Below are 13,567 nucleotides of genomic sequence, written 5' to 3' on the forward strand. Positions count from 1 at the left end.
TTCTATGGAGATACTTGTATTTACAAGTCAAAAGCTAAGAAGGCACACTTAGGTTCTTATGTGCTCATGTCAGCTCTCAGAGAGAAAGTGCCCTTCCCAGGGAGATTCCCCAGCCATTGGGTTCCCTCTAGGCCATTTTCCTCTATTCTAGACTCCTGCCATTACTGTTCCTGAGGCTCCTAATACAACTGCAGTTATTACTGGCTTGTGGCTTTATGTGTATTTCCAAATCTCCCCAGGAAGCATATTCTTTTTTTCAGTAAGAGAAAAAAAATTCACCATGTTTTGTTCTGAGCTAAAATTCACAACTCATTATTACACTGTAATTACATGAAGTCTCATTTCCCATAATTTCAGTAACTCTTTTTTTTTTTTTTTTTATAATTTAGGGAAGATTGACCTCGGCTGAAGTTTACCAGTATTTTAACTCAAGGAAAGGGTTTTCTTGGGATGCCTGGCTGCTTCAGTCTGTAGAGCATACAACTCTTGATCTCAGGGTGGTGTGTTTGAGCCCCACGTTGGGTGTAGAGATTACTTCAAAAAAGGGGGGGGTTTCAAAAATGTGACAATGCTGAATACAAGAAAAAATATGGAAGGGAAAATATCATTGTTTAAAATGTTTTTAAAAATATGTTTTGGGGGGTCTCCTGGGTGGCTCAGTCAGTTAAGCGTCTGGCTTCGGCTCAGGTCATGATCTCACTGTTCATGGGTTCAAGCCCCGCATTGGGCTCTGTGCTGACAGCTCGGAGCCTGGAACCTGCTTCGGATTCTGTGTCTCCCCTCTCTCTGCCCCTTCTCTGCTCAGGCCCTGTCTCTCTCAAAAATAAACATTAGGGGCACCTGGGTGGCTCAGTCGGTTAAGCGTCTGACATCGGCTCAGGTCATGATCTAGCAGTTCCTGAGTTTGAGCCTTGCGTCAGGCTCTGTGCTGACAGCTCTTAGCCTGGAGCCTGCTCTGGATTCTGTGTCCTTCTCTGTCTGCCCTTCCCCCACTTGTGCTCTGTCTCTATCAAAAATAAATAAGTGTATAAATTTTTTTAATAAAAAAAATAAATAAACATTAAAGAATTAAAAAAATATATGTTCTGGGATGCCAGGGTAGCTTGGTCGGTTAAGCATCTGAGTCTTGATTTGGGCTCAAGTCGTTGTTTGTGGGTTCCAGCCCCACACTGGGCCCTGTACTGACAGTGCAAAGCCTGCTTGGGATTCTCTCTCTCTTTCTCTCTCTCTCTGCCCCTACCCTGATTGTGCTCTCTCTCTCTCTCAAAATTAATAAACTAAAAAAATATGTTTTAAGCACTGTGGAGAACTTTCACATCCTCTTTATTTCTCTATCATTGACGCATTTCTTATAAATCATTCCTAGTCATCCTTAAAGCAGTTTGAGGAGTCCTGCTGGGCCATCACAAGCCCAGCTGCATGGGAAGGATCTGTTTGGAACCAGGCAGCAACCATGGATCTCCACACTGGGGGGGGATTGAGGCCACGGCCAGGAGCCCGGGGACTGGCTGGTCAGCGCGGCCCTCCTAGGCTGCTCCTCGGGGTCTGGTATTCCTTGCTCCAGAACCAAAGTCCTAGGAGACTGCAGCCTGCTGGCCAAGTGCAGTTCACCCCTCGTTTCCCTCCCTGGACTGTGGAGGGGAGGGATGGTGGCACCCATATGGAGCATCTGTTCCCTTCAGCCTCCGAACCGATGCAATGTGCTGTTTTAAATAGGGATCAGATGCCGGGCAGCCAAAACCAAGCCAACTACCCAGGAAATGTCCTCTCTGCTTGTAAGATTTTGGCAAAGGCATTTTAACTCATTTCATGGGGCAACCGTTTATTATCTAATAAACCACTTTATTGAGATATTATCCACATGCTGTAAAATTCCCCCCTTTGAAGTGTATGAAAAATTGAATTTTATTTAAAAAATTTTTAATGTTTATTTATTTTTGAGAGAGAGAGAGAGAGAGAGAGACAGAACGTGAGTGGGGGAGGGGCAGAAAGAGAGGGAGACACAGAATCTGAAGCAGGCTCCAGGCTCCGAGCTATCAGTACAGAGCCCGAAGCAGGGCTGAAACTCACAAACGTCAAAATCATGACCTGAGCTGAAGTCAGATGCTTAACTGACTGAGCCACCCAGGCACCCCGAAACTGAATTTTAGAATATTCACAGAATTGTACAACCACAACCACATTCCAATTTTAGAACAAATCATTTATTTTCAAAATCGAGTATGAAGAACTCCACATTATGCGTCCCTAGCTAGATTTGGAAACACACCTGTTCTACAGGGTGGTAGGTTCTCTGGCAACAGTTTCTTCTCTCCTGTTTCTCTTCAGCCTGAGCGTCTGCAGAGCAGGTATGAGTTCCCAGAGACAGCTGTGACTCGATGTGGCAAGGCGGCTGGTCACTTCGTGTCCTCTGGCTCCAAATGGTCACATTCTGACAGAGAAGGTAGGATTGGAGGCTTCTAAGCGTCTTTGGGACCCTGATCAGCAGCAGAGGCCCCGTATCCTCTTTGTACTTTCTGTCTTTCCTTCTACTCTTTAAAGGAGCAAAATTGGAAGAATCCTTTCATTGCTATCCAGACTGGCCTCTAGAGGGCAGACGATTCCCCAGACAGAGCACTGATGGAGCCTGTTTCTCAAAGCCACGCCATGGTTCCATTGGAAGGGACTCTTTTTCTGGGATTCCTCTCTTCATAGACCCCTTCTGGGTTAGCCACAGCTCACACCAGTCCTTGAAACCTGCTTGGGGTGGAGGTGGGAAGTTGTGGTTTGTATCCTTTCTGGAAAGAAAGCTCTCAAAGCCCCTCAACCCTCTTCCAACTCGTGTTTATAATGTCCTGAGAGGACCATTAACCATTCCTGAGAGTTTTAACCTTTTTATGTCACATACCTCACCTTTAATATATATTTTTTATTATTATAACATGTAAATAACATAAAATTTACCATGTAGGCATTTCCAGGTGGACGTTTCAGCGGCACTGGGTACCTTCACATTGTTGTGCCCCGTTACCACCATCTGTCTCCAAAACATTTTTATCTTACAAAATTGAAACCCTGTCCCCACTGAATGAAAACTCTTCATTTCCAGCCGCTAGCGACCAAACCTCTGTGTCTATGAACTTGACTATTCTGGGTACCTCATATAAGTGGATCATGTATTTGTCCTTTTGTGACTTCTTTCTTTCAGCATTATGTCTTCAATGTCCATCCATGGTGTAGCGTGTGTCAGAATGTTCTTTTTTTTTTTTTTAACGTTTATTTATTGTTGAGACAGAGAGAGACAGAGCATGAATGGGGGAGGGTCAGAGAGAGGGAGACACAGAATTGAAACAGGCTCCGGGCTCTGAGCTGTCAGCACAGGGGCCCGATGCGGGGCTCGAACTCACGGACCGCGAGATCGTGACCTGAGCGAAGTCGGCGCTCAACCGACTGAGCCACCCAGGCGCCCCTGTTCTTTTTTTTTTTAAGGCTGAATAATATTCCACTGTGTGTACATGTTGTTTATTCATCTGTTGATGGACACTTGTGGTACTTCCACCCCTTGGCTTTTGTGAATAAGGCTGCTATGACCCTAGTGGACAAATACCCCTTTGAGTCCCTGCTTTCAATTCTTTTGGGTCTTCACCGTCTTTTAGGCCAAATGGGCGTGCGGGGTAAATCTCTAGTGTAGGCTTTCCCAACTTTTTCATGCTGTGGCTTCCATAGGAAATGTTTGTTTGGCACCCTGACGTGACAAAATCATGGAGGTGACTCGTCCAGGCTCCGCTAAGGGGGCTGAGGGGTTCCCCCTCACAGCACACACTGGACACATCAGGCAGGGAGCTCTCTGCTTTGGACAGCTCAACTCACCAGTTCTTATTTATTATTCTAATTTATTTTTAGTTTTTAGTTTACATCCAAGTTAGCATATAGTGCAATAATGATTTCAGGAGCAGAACCCAGTGATTCATCCCCTGCGTATAACGCCCAGTGCTCACCCCAACAAGCATCCTTCTTAATGCCCCTTGTCCATATAGCCCACCCCCCCACCCACAAACCCTCCAGCAACCGTCAGTTTGTTCTCTACTTTTAAGAGTCTCTTATGTTTTGTCTGCCTCCCTGTTTTTGTTATTATTTTTGTTTCCCTTCCCTTATGTTCATCTGTTTCGTCTCTTAAAGTCCTCATATGAGTGAAGTCATATGGTATTTGTCTTTCTCTAATTTCTCTTAGCATAATACACTCCATTCATGTTGGAGCGAGTGGCAAGATTTTATTGTTTTTGATCAACGAGTAATATTCCATTGTATATATAAACCACATCTTCTTCATCCATTCCTCTGTCAATGGACATTTGGGCTCTTCCCATACTTTGGCTGCTGTAAACATTGGGTACATGTGCCCCTTCCAAACAGCACACTTGTATCCTTTGGATAAATGTGCTATTGCTGGGTCGCAGGGTCGTTCTAGTTTTAATTTTTTGAGGGACCCCCGTACTGTTTTCCAGAGTGGCCGCACCAGTTTGCATTCCCGCCCGCAGTGCAAAAAGATCCTCTCTGTCCGCATCCTCGCCAACGTCCGTTGTTGCCTGAGTTGTCACTGTCAGCCACTCTGACAGGAGTGAGGTGGTACCTCATTTGTGGTTTGGATTTGTATTTCCCTGATGATGATGAGTGATTGAGCATCAGCTCACCAGTTCTGACCTCAAGGAGCAAGTGAGGCATGGTGTATGGTCGCTCTAGGTGTGGCTGGCAGGGTGACGTGTCCTGAAGAAGCTTGCCGTCTTGTCTCCTCTCTGCTCCCCCCACACCCACCCTTAGAGAACCTGGCCGTTCGCAGCTGCAGAATGAGAGGCATTGGACCTCACGGCCCCTGGCTGCAGCTGCCTGGAACAGAATATTGAGGCTGGTACCTCAAATTCTCTACAGAGCTAGAACGAGGTTAGGACACTGAGGCAGAAGTGAGGGGTGGGAGTGGAGCTGGAAGACCGTGCCAACATGGCGACCGAGGCCGCCACTTGGAGGTAGCTATGAGGGCAACGTGAGCTGAGGAAGCAGTCTGTGCAGAAAAAAGAGAGACACAAGCAACACCCAGAGCTGAGTAGGGGGCAGGCGCCTGGAGGGAAAGGAGAGGGGGGTGAAGGGAGAGGAGGAGGGGAGGGAGACGATGCCTCAAGACATTTTGTATGAGGCCCAGATGGCTGTTTTGCATTTTGCTTTTGTGCCAGTCACCTCTGTCGTCACCATGAGAATCTTCGCCCCTTGAGGTGGCTGGGTGGGTTTTCATGCCTTGGTGGTGCGGGAGGGTGGGACCTGCTGGGAGCGGGAATGGGCGGGAGTGGGCACCGTGGGAATGCAACAACGGGGCCGCCAACACAGCACGAAATGCTTCTTTTTTAAATAGTTTATTCATCTGTTTGGCCAAACAGGTAATGGAAACTGAGAATAATAATTTGCTAAAAAGTTCAGGTCACGAATGCCCCCTTCCCGTATGAAACGAAAGACTCCATGGTTAACAGAGTGCACCATTGGGTTATGACAACATTTCAAAATAAGGTCTCCATTTCGTATGTAACAATGTAAACTTCAAAAATAGTAAACTCTAACCCCCTTGTCCCTCTTTACAAGATCTATCACAGATAGAATTTTTCTGGCAGACCTAAGTTGTGTAAGTAAACAGCCTGGTGCTTTAAAAGTTTCATAAAAAGGTTTACAGGTTCAGGAAGTTAATTTTTCCAGCTTGGTCACGAAGTGAAAGCAATTCACCTCCGGCATAGTCTACCTTATATGTGCATTGCACACCGCTAACCATGTGCCATTACACAGGTCACCAGCTTGTCATTTTTTGTACACACACACACATATATAGTTTTATTGGTTTCTAAAGATTTTTACACCTAAATGAGAAGACGGCGCCAGTGACTTACGATGTCACCTCGCTTCACGTAGGTAAAGACGAAAATTCTGTAGAAGGCACTGTAATTTCTCTTGCATGATCTTACACAGACACAGGAGAGCAGCCAGCTGGGGCTTGGGCTTCTCTTTCCCTCTCTGTCACCCGGCGCGGGCCTGTCCTCCTCCAACCGTCACCCCGAGGTTAAGTCCACAGTCGATGGGTTCTGCAGTCCGTTTCCCTTTGCCGCGTCACCTCTTAACGTCCTCATCCATCCATCCCTCCGTCCGCCCAGATTGACCGAACAGTCAGCTTTTGGTTCGTTGAGATCCCTTAAAATTAAGAATACAGCTCTGGTATAAAACAAAATATGACCCTACCATAGCTGGAAAGTAATCACAGTGTGCAATGTAATTTTCAGTTGCTAAGATTCAGAACACTTGGCCCTGCCTCTCGTCGTCCCCGGACAATCAATGCCAGGGTAACTGTAACCGGCTTTACATTCACTGAAAAAGGGCCGCGAGGCTCTTCTTGTCTCTCTCATTTTGAACTGGTAACCTTAGGAGAAAGGTCTGATGTGGAAAAAGTGCAAGCAAATTGGACATGCCAATAAATACCGTATAACTTACCGCAGATTACCGGAACTGTACAGGTATGTACACCTTACCAAACCGAGGGGCCCCCGCCAGGAAGAGACCCCCCAAGTCACTAACAACGAGCGTGAGCGTTCGCCGCAGAGTTCTGGAGGGCCCACGGTCAGCGGGCGAACGAAGGGCGGGCTCTTCTGTTCTTGCTCTGAGGTCCCGAGCCCGGGTCTGCAGCGCCCTCCGCCGTCTCCTCCTTCTTCCTCACCTTGAGGCGGGTCAGCAGCTTGATCAACCAGACATCCCACTCCTCGGGCAAGAGCAGGAGGAGGAAGCCCAGGCCGATGATGATGATGGCGATGACCCGGACCCCGTTGAAGACGATCTTACTGGTGTAGTGATCAACCACTGCACGAGACCGAGAAAAGCCGGGTTACTCGGAGGTGAGCCAGGCGCAGGGGCTGGGGCGTCCCCTCGCGGGCCGGCAGGAAGCGGTCTTCCTTGACCGCAGGATCTTCCTCAGGGTGGCTTCGTTCCTTGCGGGCAGGGGCTGCCTCTCAATTTTATAAGCCTGGCGCTTGTATGTCACTTCCCCAAACTGACCTGGCACCTCAGTGCAGGCACTGATCAGTGCAGGCACTGATTTATGTGACAGGCAAAATAAATGGTGGGGGGGGGGGGGGGGGGCAATTGGAGATACCCCCCCCGGACGATTATTTTTGGCCCACCTCCCGAGGGTCCGGGGGAGGGGGGGCGGGCAGGATAATGAAAACATTATTGCTTTCTTTATATTTTTGGTACTTTTCATTTTTTTTTTTTTTTTACAATGACGTTTTGTATGTATAATTTAAAAGCATTATTTCCCAATATCCGCATAGGTACGGTTTAAAGGCCAAACTCACACTGGTGTTTTGAAGATAATAAATATAAATTCTTGTTCCGCCCCAGGCCGTTATTAGCACGACACTTCAAAGCCACCTGGGTCGTCACTGACTATCCAAGTTTATTAAAGGTCCACGGGGCACATGGCTCATACCCGACCCACATCGGGTGAGGGAACACAGTGAGAAGCAGGATTAACGTCCGGTCATAAAAATCTACACCATCGCTCTCTTCATACCGGAATGGTCAAAACCACTGGGGATATTAAGGTTTTTCTTTTTTCCTTTTTTTTTTTTTTTTGCTTTATTTCCCTGCGTTCTTAATTAAAAGCCAGACAAAGCAAATTTGGAGGCCGCCTTCTACACAAGAGACACCAACTGCTTACTTTTCTATCATTTTGTGACAGAGCGTTTGCTGACTTCGAGCACGCGGCCTTTGAAAGCCACCTTGCTGGCTGGCAGTCGCCGGCTCTCCACGTGTGGGCCCAGGATGTGGCCCCGGACATGGCCTGGCTCTGGCCTTCTCCCCTCACGGGTCTCCACTCTCCCTGCCTCCCCCCAGCCTCCCCTCCCTGCCTCTCACCTTGCCACTAGGGGAGGCAGAGAAAGACACAGGGATAAGAGTTAAAACGGGAAGAGACACTGTTAGCAGCCCTTTGGTGGAACTAAAGTGCCTCTTTTGTCTCACTGCAATTCAGCAAGGCTTTAATTTTTAATAATGGCGGAACATTCTGTGAATTCAATGGACGGGGACAGTCAATTAGCAAGGCCCACGGGCTGCGCCCCAGATAGGCGCCAGGGAGGGTCGGGAAACCACCCAATGGCTCTGCTCTGACACATCAGGTAACGGTGGCCACCTTTGCTCCTCTCTTCCACTGGGGAATTGGATGTGATCCCTTCCTTGGCCGCAGAATTAAACTCCTAGGTTGCAGGTGAGTGATGAGAAATGATGCTGATTTCTCTCTCAAACCCCTGGCTGTATGAAACGGTCAAAGTAAGCATCCGACTAGGAACCACCTGTGACACGCCTTCTCCAAGTGAAGAACGCCGTGACTACAAAGACGCCGTAAGGGGTAGGGGGTAAGCTGAGAAGTTATTTTCCAGAAGGCAGCAGAGTCTGGAGGCTCACAGTGTGGACCGCTTCTTACCAGCTCTCTCTGACGCATTCAGCCTTTTGAGATATTGACTAAGGGGAGGTACTACCTTCACATTCGGGTGGGACAAGCAAAGACCCAGCAAGGCAATGGGTTGGGACCACCATCCTCCAGGTGGGCAGAGCCCGTGCTGCCACCCCCGACGGGCCTTTTTCCACACGCTGCCCTGAGGTGCCCCTAGGAGGGTCTGGGGCCAGGGTGAGGCACATACAGAACAAGCGGGACAGGAGGGGTGAGGAACCAGATCACAGGAAAAGGCTTCGGAAATTGAGAGCTGTCAACGGGGCGAGTGCTACAGAGAGAAGAGATTTACAAACCCTTCTCCGGCTAACGACAGGTTACACGGGGGCGTCAGGTGTGGGGGGGGGGGTGGCTACGGGAAGAAAATCCAAAATTGCCACCAGGATGAGCCAGGAAAGGAGGAAGGTGGGGGGCAGGCGACCACAAAGTTTTGGAAGAGCTGCCGACTGTCCCCAGCAGAAAACAAAGCAAGGTCCCGAGTCACCGGGGGAAAGGGCTCTCGCTCTCCGGGGAGGCGGAGAATCACGTGCGCACTCCTTCTGTCTGTAAACCCTACATCATACCCATCACACCCTGAGCACATTTTCTGCCCCAGAAAGTCACTTGCAAAAATTAAAAGTTTCTTCCCGCTACATATTTTTCCATGCTTCTTACTCATATGAATGACACTCCTCTCCGGTCCTCACGTCAGTTAGCCCTGAGATGGCTTTAGACTAGCTGTACTTTGGTGTGCTACGTGAAAATCAATGCATTCTGGAGAAATACTGTATATATGAGAAACACCGACTTGTACCTAAGTGCTTGCTTTCTTTCGTTTTTTATTTATTTATTTTGAGAGAGAGCGAGCAGGCTCCACGCTGTCAACATGAAGCCCGACATGGGGCTCGATCCCACGAACCGTGAGATCATGACCTGAGCCGAAATCAAGAGTCAGACACTCAACCGACTGAGCCACCCAGGCACCCCTAAGTGCTTTCTTTTTATACAGAAGGTTAAACCTGCTTTCCATGGCAGGCACAGCAAGAGTGTGTGTGTGAGTACGTGTGTTTGTAAGCATGCACACGTGTGTGTGTGTGTGTGTGTGTGTGTGTGTGTGTGTGTGTGTGCAAGCAGATACTGGAAGCCATACTGGCTTACCTGCATTCACAGGTACACTGAGGACGATTCCAACAGACATCAGAGTGGGATACGTAACAGCAATTCCAAAATTTAATACAATATTGAATGCTGAAATAAAGAAGAGAGAGGGTGTTATTCGTGGCTGGCCCTGGACTTTACAGCCTCCCTGGTCTGTCCCACCCCACCTTCTCTGATGAGGCTGGAGTCACGGGAGTTACCACTGACTCAGTGACCTTGGGTGGGGATTAGGGTCGAACACCCTGATTATGTAGCTTTCCTTCCTTCCCTGAGCTCTGAAGAAGGGAAAAGAAATCCGGAAATGGTGGTCAGCGGGAAGGCACTGGAAAAGAGGGCTGGGGCTATCCTACTCATCCTACATCCCGGTGCTTTCTGCCAGCAGTGACCATGGCAGGCGCTTCGGGTTATGCATTTTTAGATGGAAACTGGGCGAGGCACCTTCTTGGCCACTTTTCTGCCTAGGACCTGCCTTCCATCAAGGAATGGTGATGATGATATTAACAGTAATGATAACTGATAATATTTATTGGACACCGATGTGTATTAGACACTGTTCTAAGAACCTTGCATGTATTATTTGCCAACTCCCTACCGGTCCTGTGGGGACTGTTCTGTTATCCGTTCTGTTATCAGTAGGTCACTACTCAGAGCGGCAGTGACCATGGCTACTGCTGCCTCGACTGTGGTTCTGAATTAGAATCCAGTGCCATCTTTACAAGGACTTAACAGTCTTTAAAGACTCAACCATCTTGAAAAGCACTGGGAATTTCAGCATAACAACAGAATGCTTTTCTTCTTCAGGGCATGGGTTTGCAGATGCCCCTTGAGCTGCCCGGTCCTGTTCACCCATCATTGCTTCTGACGGCGGGGATTCTGACGGGGTGATCGACACTTACTCAATAAGAGGACTGAAAATCCACAAAGGTTTCCCCATGGAATGTCATCGAAGGAGCTCCAGTATTCCACTTTGGTAAAGTAGAGGATGACGGGAATACAGGTGATGAAGAGGATGTTAAACACACCCAAAATGGACAAAAATAAGGCGGCTTCTCCGAACTTAGCACTGCCCAGGAGGAGCTTGAACAGAACCTGCCGGGGGAAGCAGAGGAGGCCGGGTGAAGACTCACCCCAGACGTCACCTTGTCACAGGGGGAGTAGAATGCACCTGATGAGGCTGGGCTGGACCACAGGACTGCAGCCACGTGAAGGGTAAATCCTACCTTACCAGGCTTCATGGAAAAGGTGGTGGGGTCTGACCTATGTGCACCTGTACACATATCCAAATCTCAGTAGCGCCATAATGAAGAGTTACGGATCTCTGGCCTCATAGAAGGCATCTTCAGGACTCATGGGTTTTCACGCTAGGCTTCATTTGTCTGTGTTGTGTTCATTGAATGTTTACTTATTTTTGAGAGAGAGAGTGAGAGCGCGTGCGTGTGAGAGAGCACACAAGTGGGGAAGGGCCGAAAAAGAGAGAGGGAGACACAGAATCCGAAGCAGGCTCCAGGCTCCGAGCTGACAGCACAGAGCCCGACGCGAGGCTCAAACTCATGAGCCATGAGATCACGACCCGAGCCAAAGTCGGACCCTCAACTAACTGAGCCACCCAGGTGCCCCTGTCTGTGTTGTATTCATCACACGACATCCCAGGTTCAGAGAGTCTGAAGAGGAGGAAGCCACAGAAATTACAAGTGACTACCATTCGTCTGATAGATCTCTGACTTTGCACAACACAGCTTGCCCTCAGTGAAAAGAGCTTTGGCTGCAAAGCCATTTTCTGCAAATCGAAGGTAGAGGGACTGTAACACTCAGCTCATCTCTGCTCCATCCCGCCACCTCATTCCAGAACCGGCAAGGGTTTTAGTGGAACGCGCCCGCCCCACTCTGAGTTCTTACACCTGTTCTTGTTTGTACATATTTCAAATGTGTGAGGGCCAGAGAGAGAGGGGTAGATGTGCCTGGAGGCTGGGAAGCTGGGATTACAGAGGCAGCCTTCAGGGAACGATCCACAACCAGGGAACTAACTGATCTGAGTGGAGCTTGAGTCTCCTCCTACCCTGCCTGCTTCTTCCTTTTTTCAGCCAGTTCTCAAGTCTTTCAGGTATTTCTGGGCATACGTGCAAGGAGCACGAAGAGGGAAATAAATTGCTTAGCCTTCCACCGGCTAGCCCCTCTGCGTAAGGAGGGGGCAGGGGAGGAGATGGGAGATGGGAATCAAAATCAGCATTATTTGTGCTCATTGTGGATTGATTGCATTTCCGTGCGCCCTCTGCTTCCCATTAGCACGCAGCTAATCGAGTGCAGCCGAGTGTGGCCTTGTCCTATTTTCTGCATTTGAATAGTGTCTTTGAAGTCTCAGAGCGGCGTGGGCCTATCACATCCTCTTGGTGAGCTGTGTTCCGGAGAAGGAAGATGGCCTGTGTGCGTCTCTCTGTGGGCAGTGAGGGCAGGGAGCTGATGAAGGATGGGAAGGTGCCGTTATTTCGCATTCCCAAACCACAAAATGTCTTACGCACAGAGCTGGGAAAAAGTGCCTTTTCTTATACCTCTCTACCATACATCATTTTCTCTGTCCTACTGTCTGGATCCCCAAAGGGCCAGTAAGTCTCAACGCTAAATCCTCACTCCTCCCTGGATCCTCCTCGAAACCTGCAGGTCGGAGATCAGAGACTATTTGCATTCTTCACCATGGACATAAAAGGAGAGAGGAAGAAAGGAAAGGAGGAGGGAGAGCAGCCAGAAGCCATGATGGGGTGGGGGAGCAGAGAGTGGGGATCAAAACTGGTCCCATCCAGGGGCACCTCAGTCGGTTACACATCTGACTTCAGCTCAGGTGATGATCTCGCGGTTTGTGAGTTCGAGCCCCACGTCGGGCTCTGTGCTGACAGCTCAGAGCCTGGACCCTGCTTCAGATTCTGTGTCTTCCTCTCTCTCTGCTCCTCCCCCACTCGCACCCTGTCTCTCTCTCAAAAATAAGTAAATGTTGGGGCCCCAGGGTGGCTCAGTCGGTTAAGCGTCCGACTTCGGCTCAGGTCACGATCTCGCGATCTTGCGGTCCGTGAGTTTGAGCCCCGTGTCGGGCTCTGGGCTGATGGCTCAGAGCCTGGAGCCTGCTTCTGATTCTGTGTCTCCCTCTCTCTCTGCTCCTCCCCCGTTCATGCTCTGTCTCTCTCTCTGTCTCAAAAATAAATAAACGTTAAAAAAAAATAAGTAAACGTTAAATTTTCTTTTTAAATGGTCCCATCCACACCTGCAGTTGGGACATGCTTTCCAGCACTTCCCAACATTTTGTCAAAAATAGGTTATAATCCCCATATCATAGTAGTTGTTCTTCAGATCTCCGGGAAGTGCTCCAAATGCATTATGGATTCATGCTGAGTACGGGTAGCTGCACAAACCATGGGATGAAAGATTTCATTGACAAGGCTGCACCGGGTATTTAAATCTTCACGTCAGACCTGGTGGGAAATCATCTCCCCCAACACCGAACCAGCCCTTTAGGGCCCCTGATCCTCCTCCAGTCCTTGCCAAACCATGAAGTCACCGATATCTGACACTGCCGATCCACTGCTCCATCTATGTTATCCCTAGTACGGCGAAGATACGGCCGTCGATGGCAAGATCTAGAGAGCCAAAGCCAAGAGCAGGTGCACGCCTCATCACTACAAGTCTGTATGCTGCTCACCTTAAAACACAGGTGCCATCAAGGCGCCCCAAAGGTGCTGGGCCAGCCACGCAGAGGCCCGCTGTTCTCTCCCGGGAAAGCTCAGGGAGCTTGCTCTGCGCGTACTTACCTTGTAGAGGGCAGACATGGACGCAGAGCCCACCACCAGCGCTATGCCGATGACAGAGTGGCTGTGGAAGCCATCCGCATAGGTCATCATCACGATCCCAGCGATGGCGAGGATGGCGGCCACAATC

The 13,567-nt window shown here is 49.1% G+C and overlaps 1 protein-coding gene across 1 annotated transcript in view; it reads right to left on the reverse strand.

Moving 5' to 3' along the window:
• Positions 1-5,365: 5,365 nt before the first annotated feature.
• Positions 5,366-13,567, reverse strand: part of SLC35F3 (solute carrier family 35 member F3) — a 401,848-nt gene continuing 393,646 nt past the window's right edge. Inside the window, exons 5-8 of the mRNA XM_042908179.1 lie at positions 13,441-13,566; positions 10,543-10,735; positions 9,647-9,736; positions 5,366-6,861 (exon numbers count right to left, since the gene is read on the reverse strand). Coding sequence (XP_042764113.1) covers positions 6,626-6,861; positions 9,647-9,736; positions 10,543-10,735; positions 13,441-13,566 — 645 coding nt within the window. The 3' untranslated portion in view covers positions 5,366-6,625. The remainder of the gene's footprint in view (positions 6,862-9,646; positions 9,737-10,542; positions 10,736-13,440; position 13,567) is intronic.

This window comes from Panthera leo, chromosome D2, assembly GCF_018350215.1.
Source record: "Panthera leo isolate Ple1 chromosome D2, P.leo_Ple1_pat1.1, whole genome shotgun sequence".
Lineage (NCBI taxonomy): Eukaryota > Metazoa > Chordata > Mammalia > Carnivora > Felidae > Panthera > Panthera leo.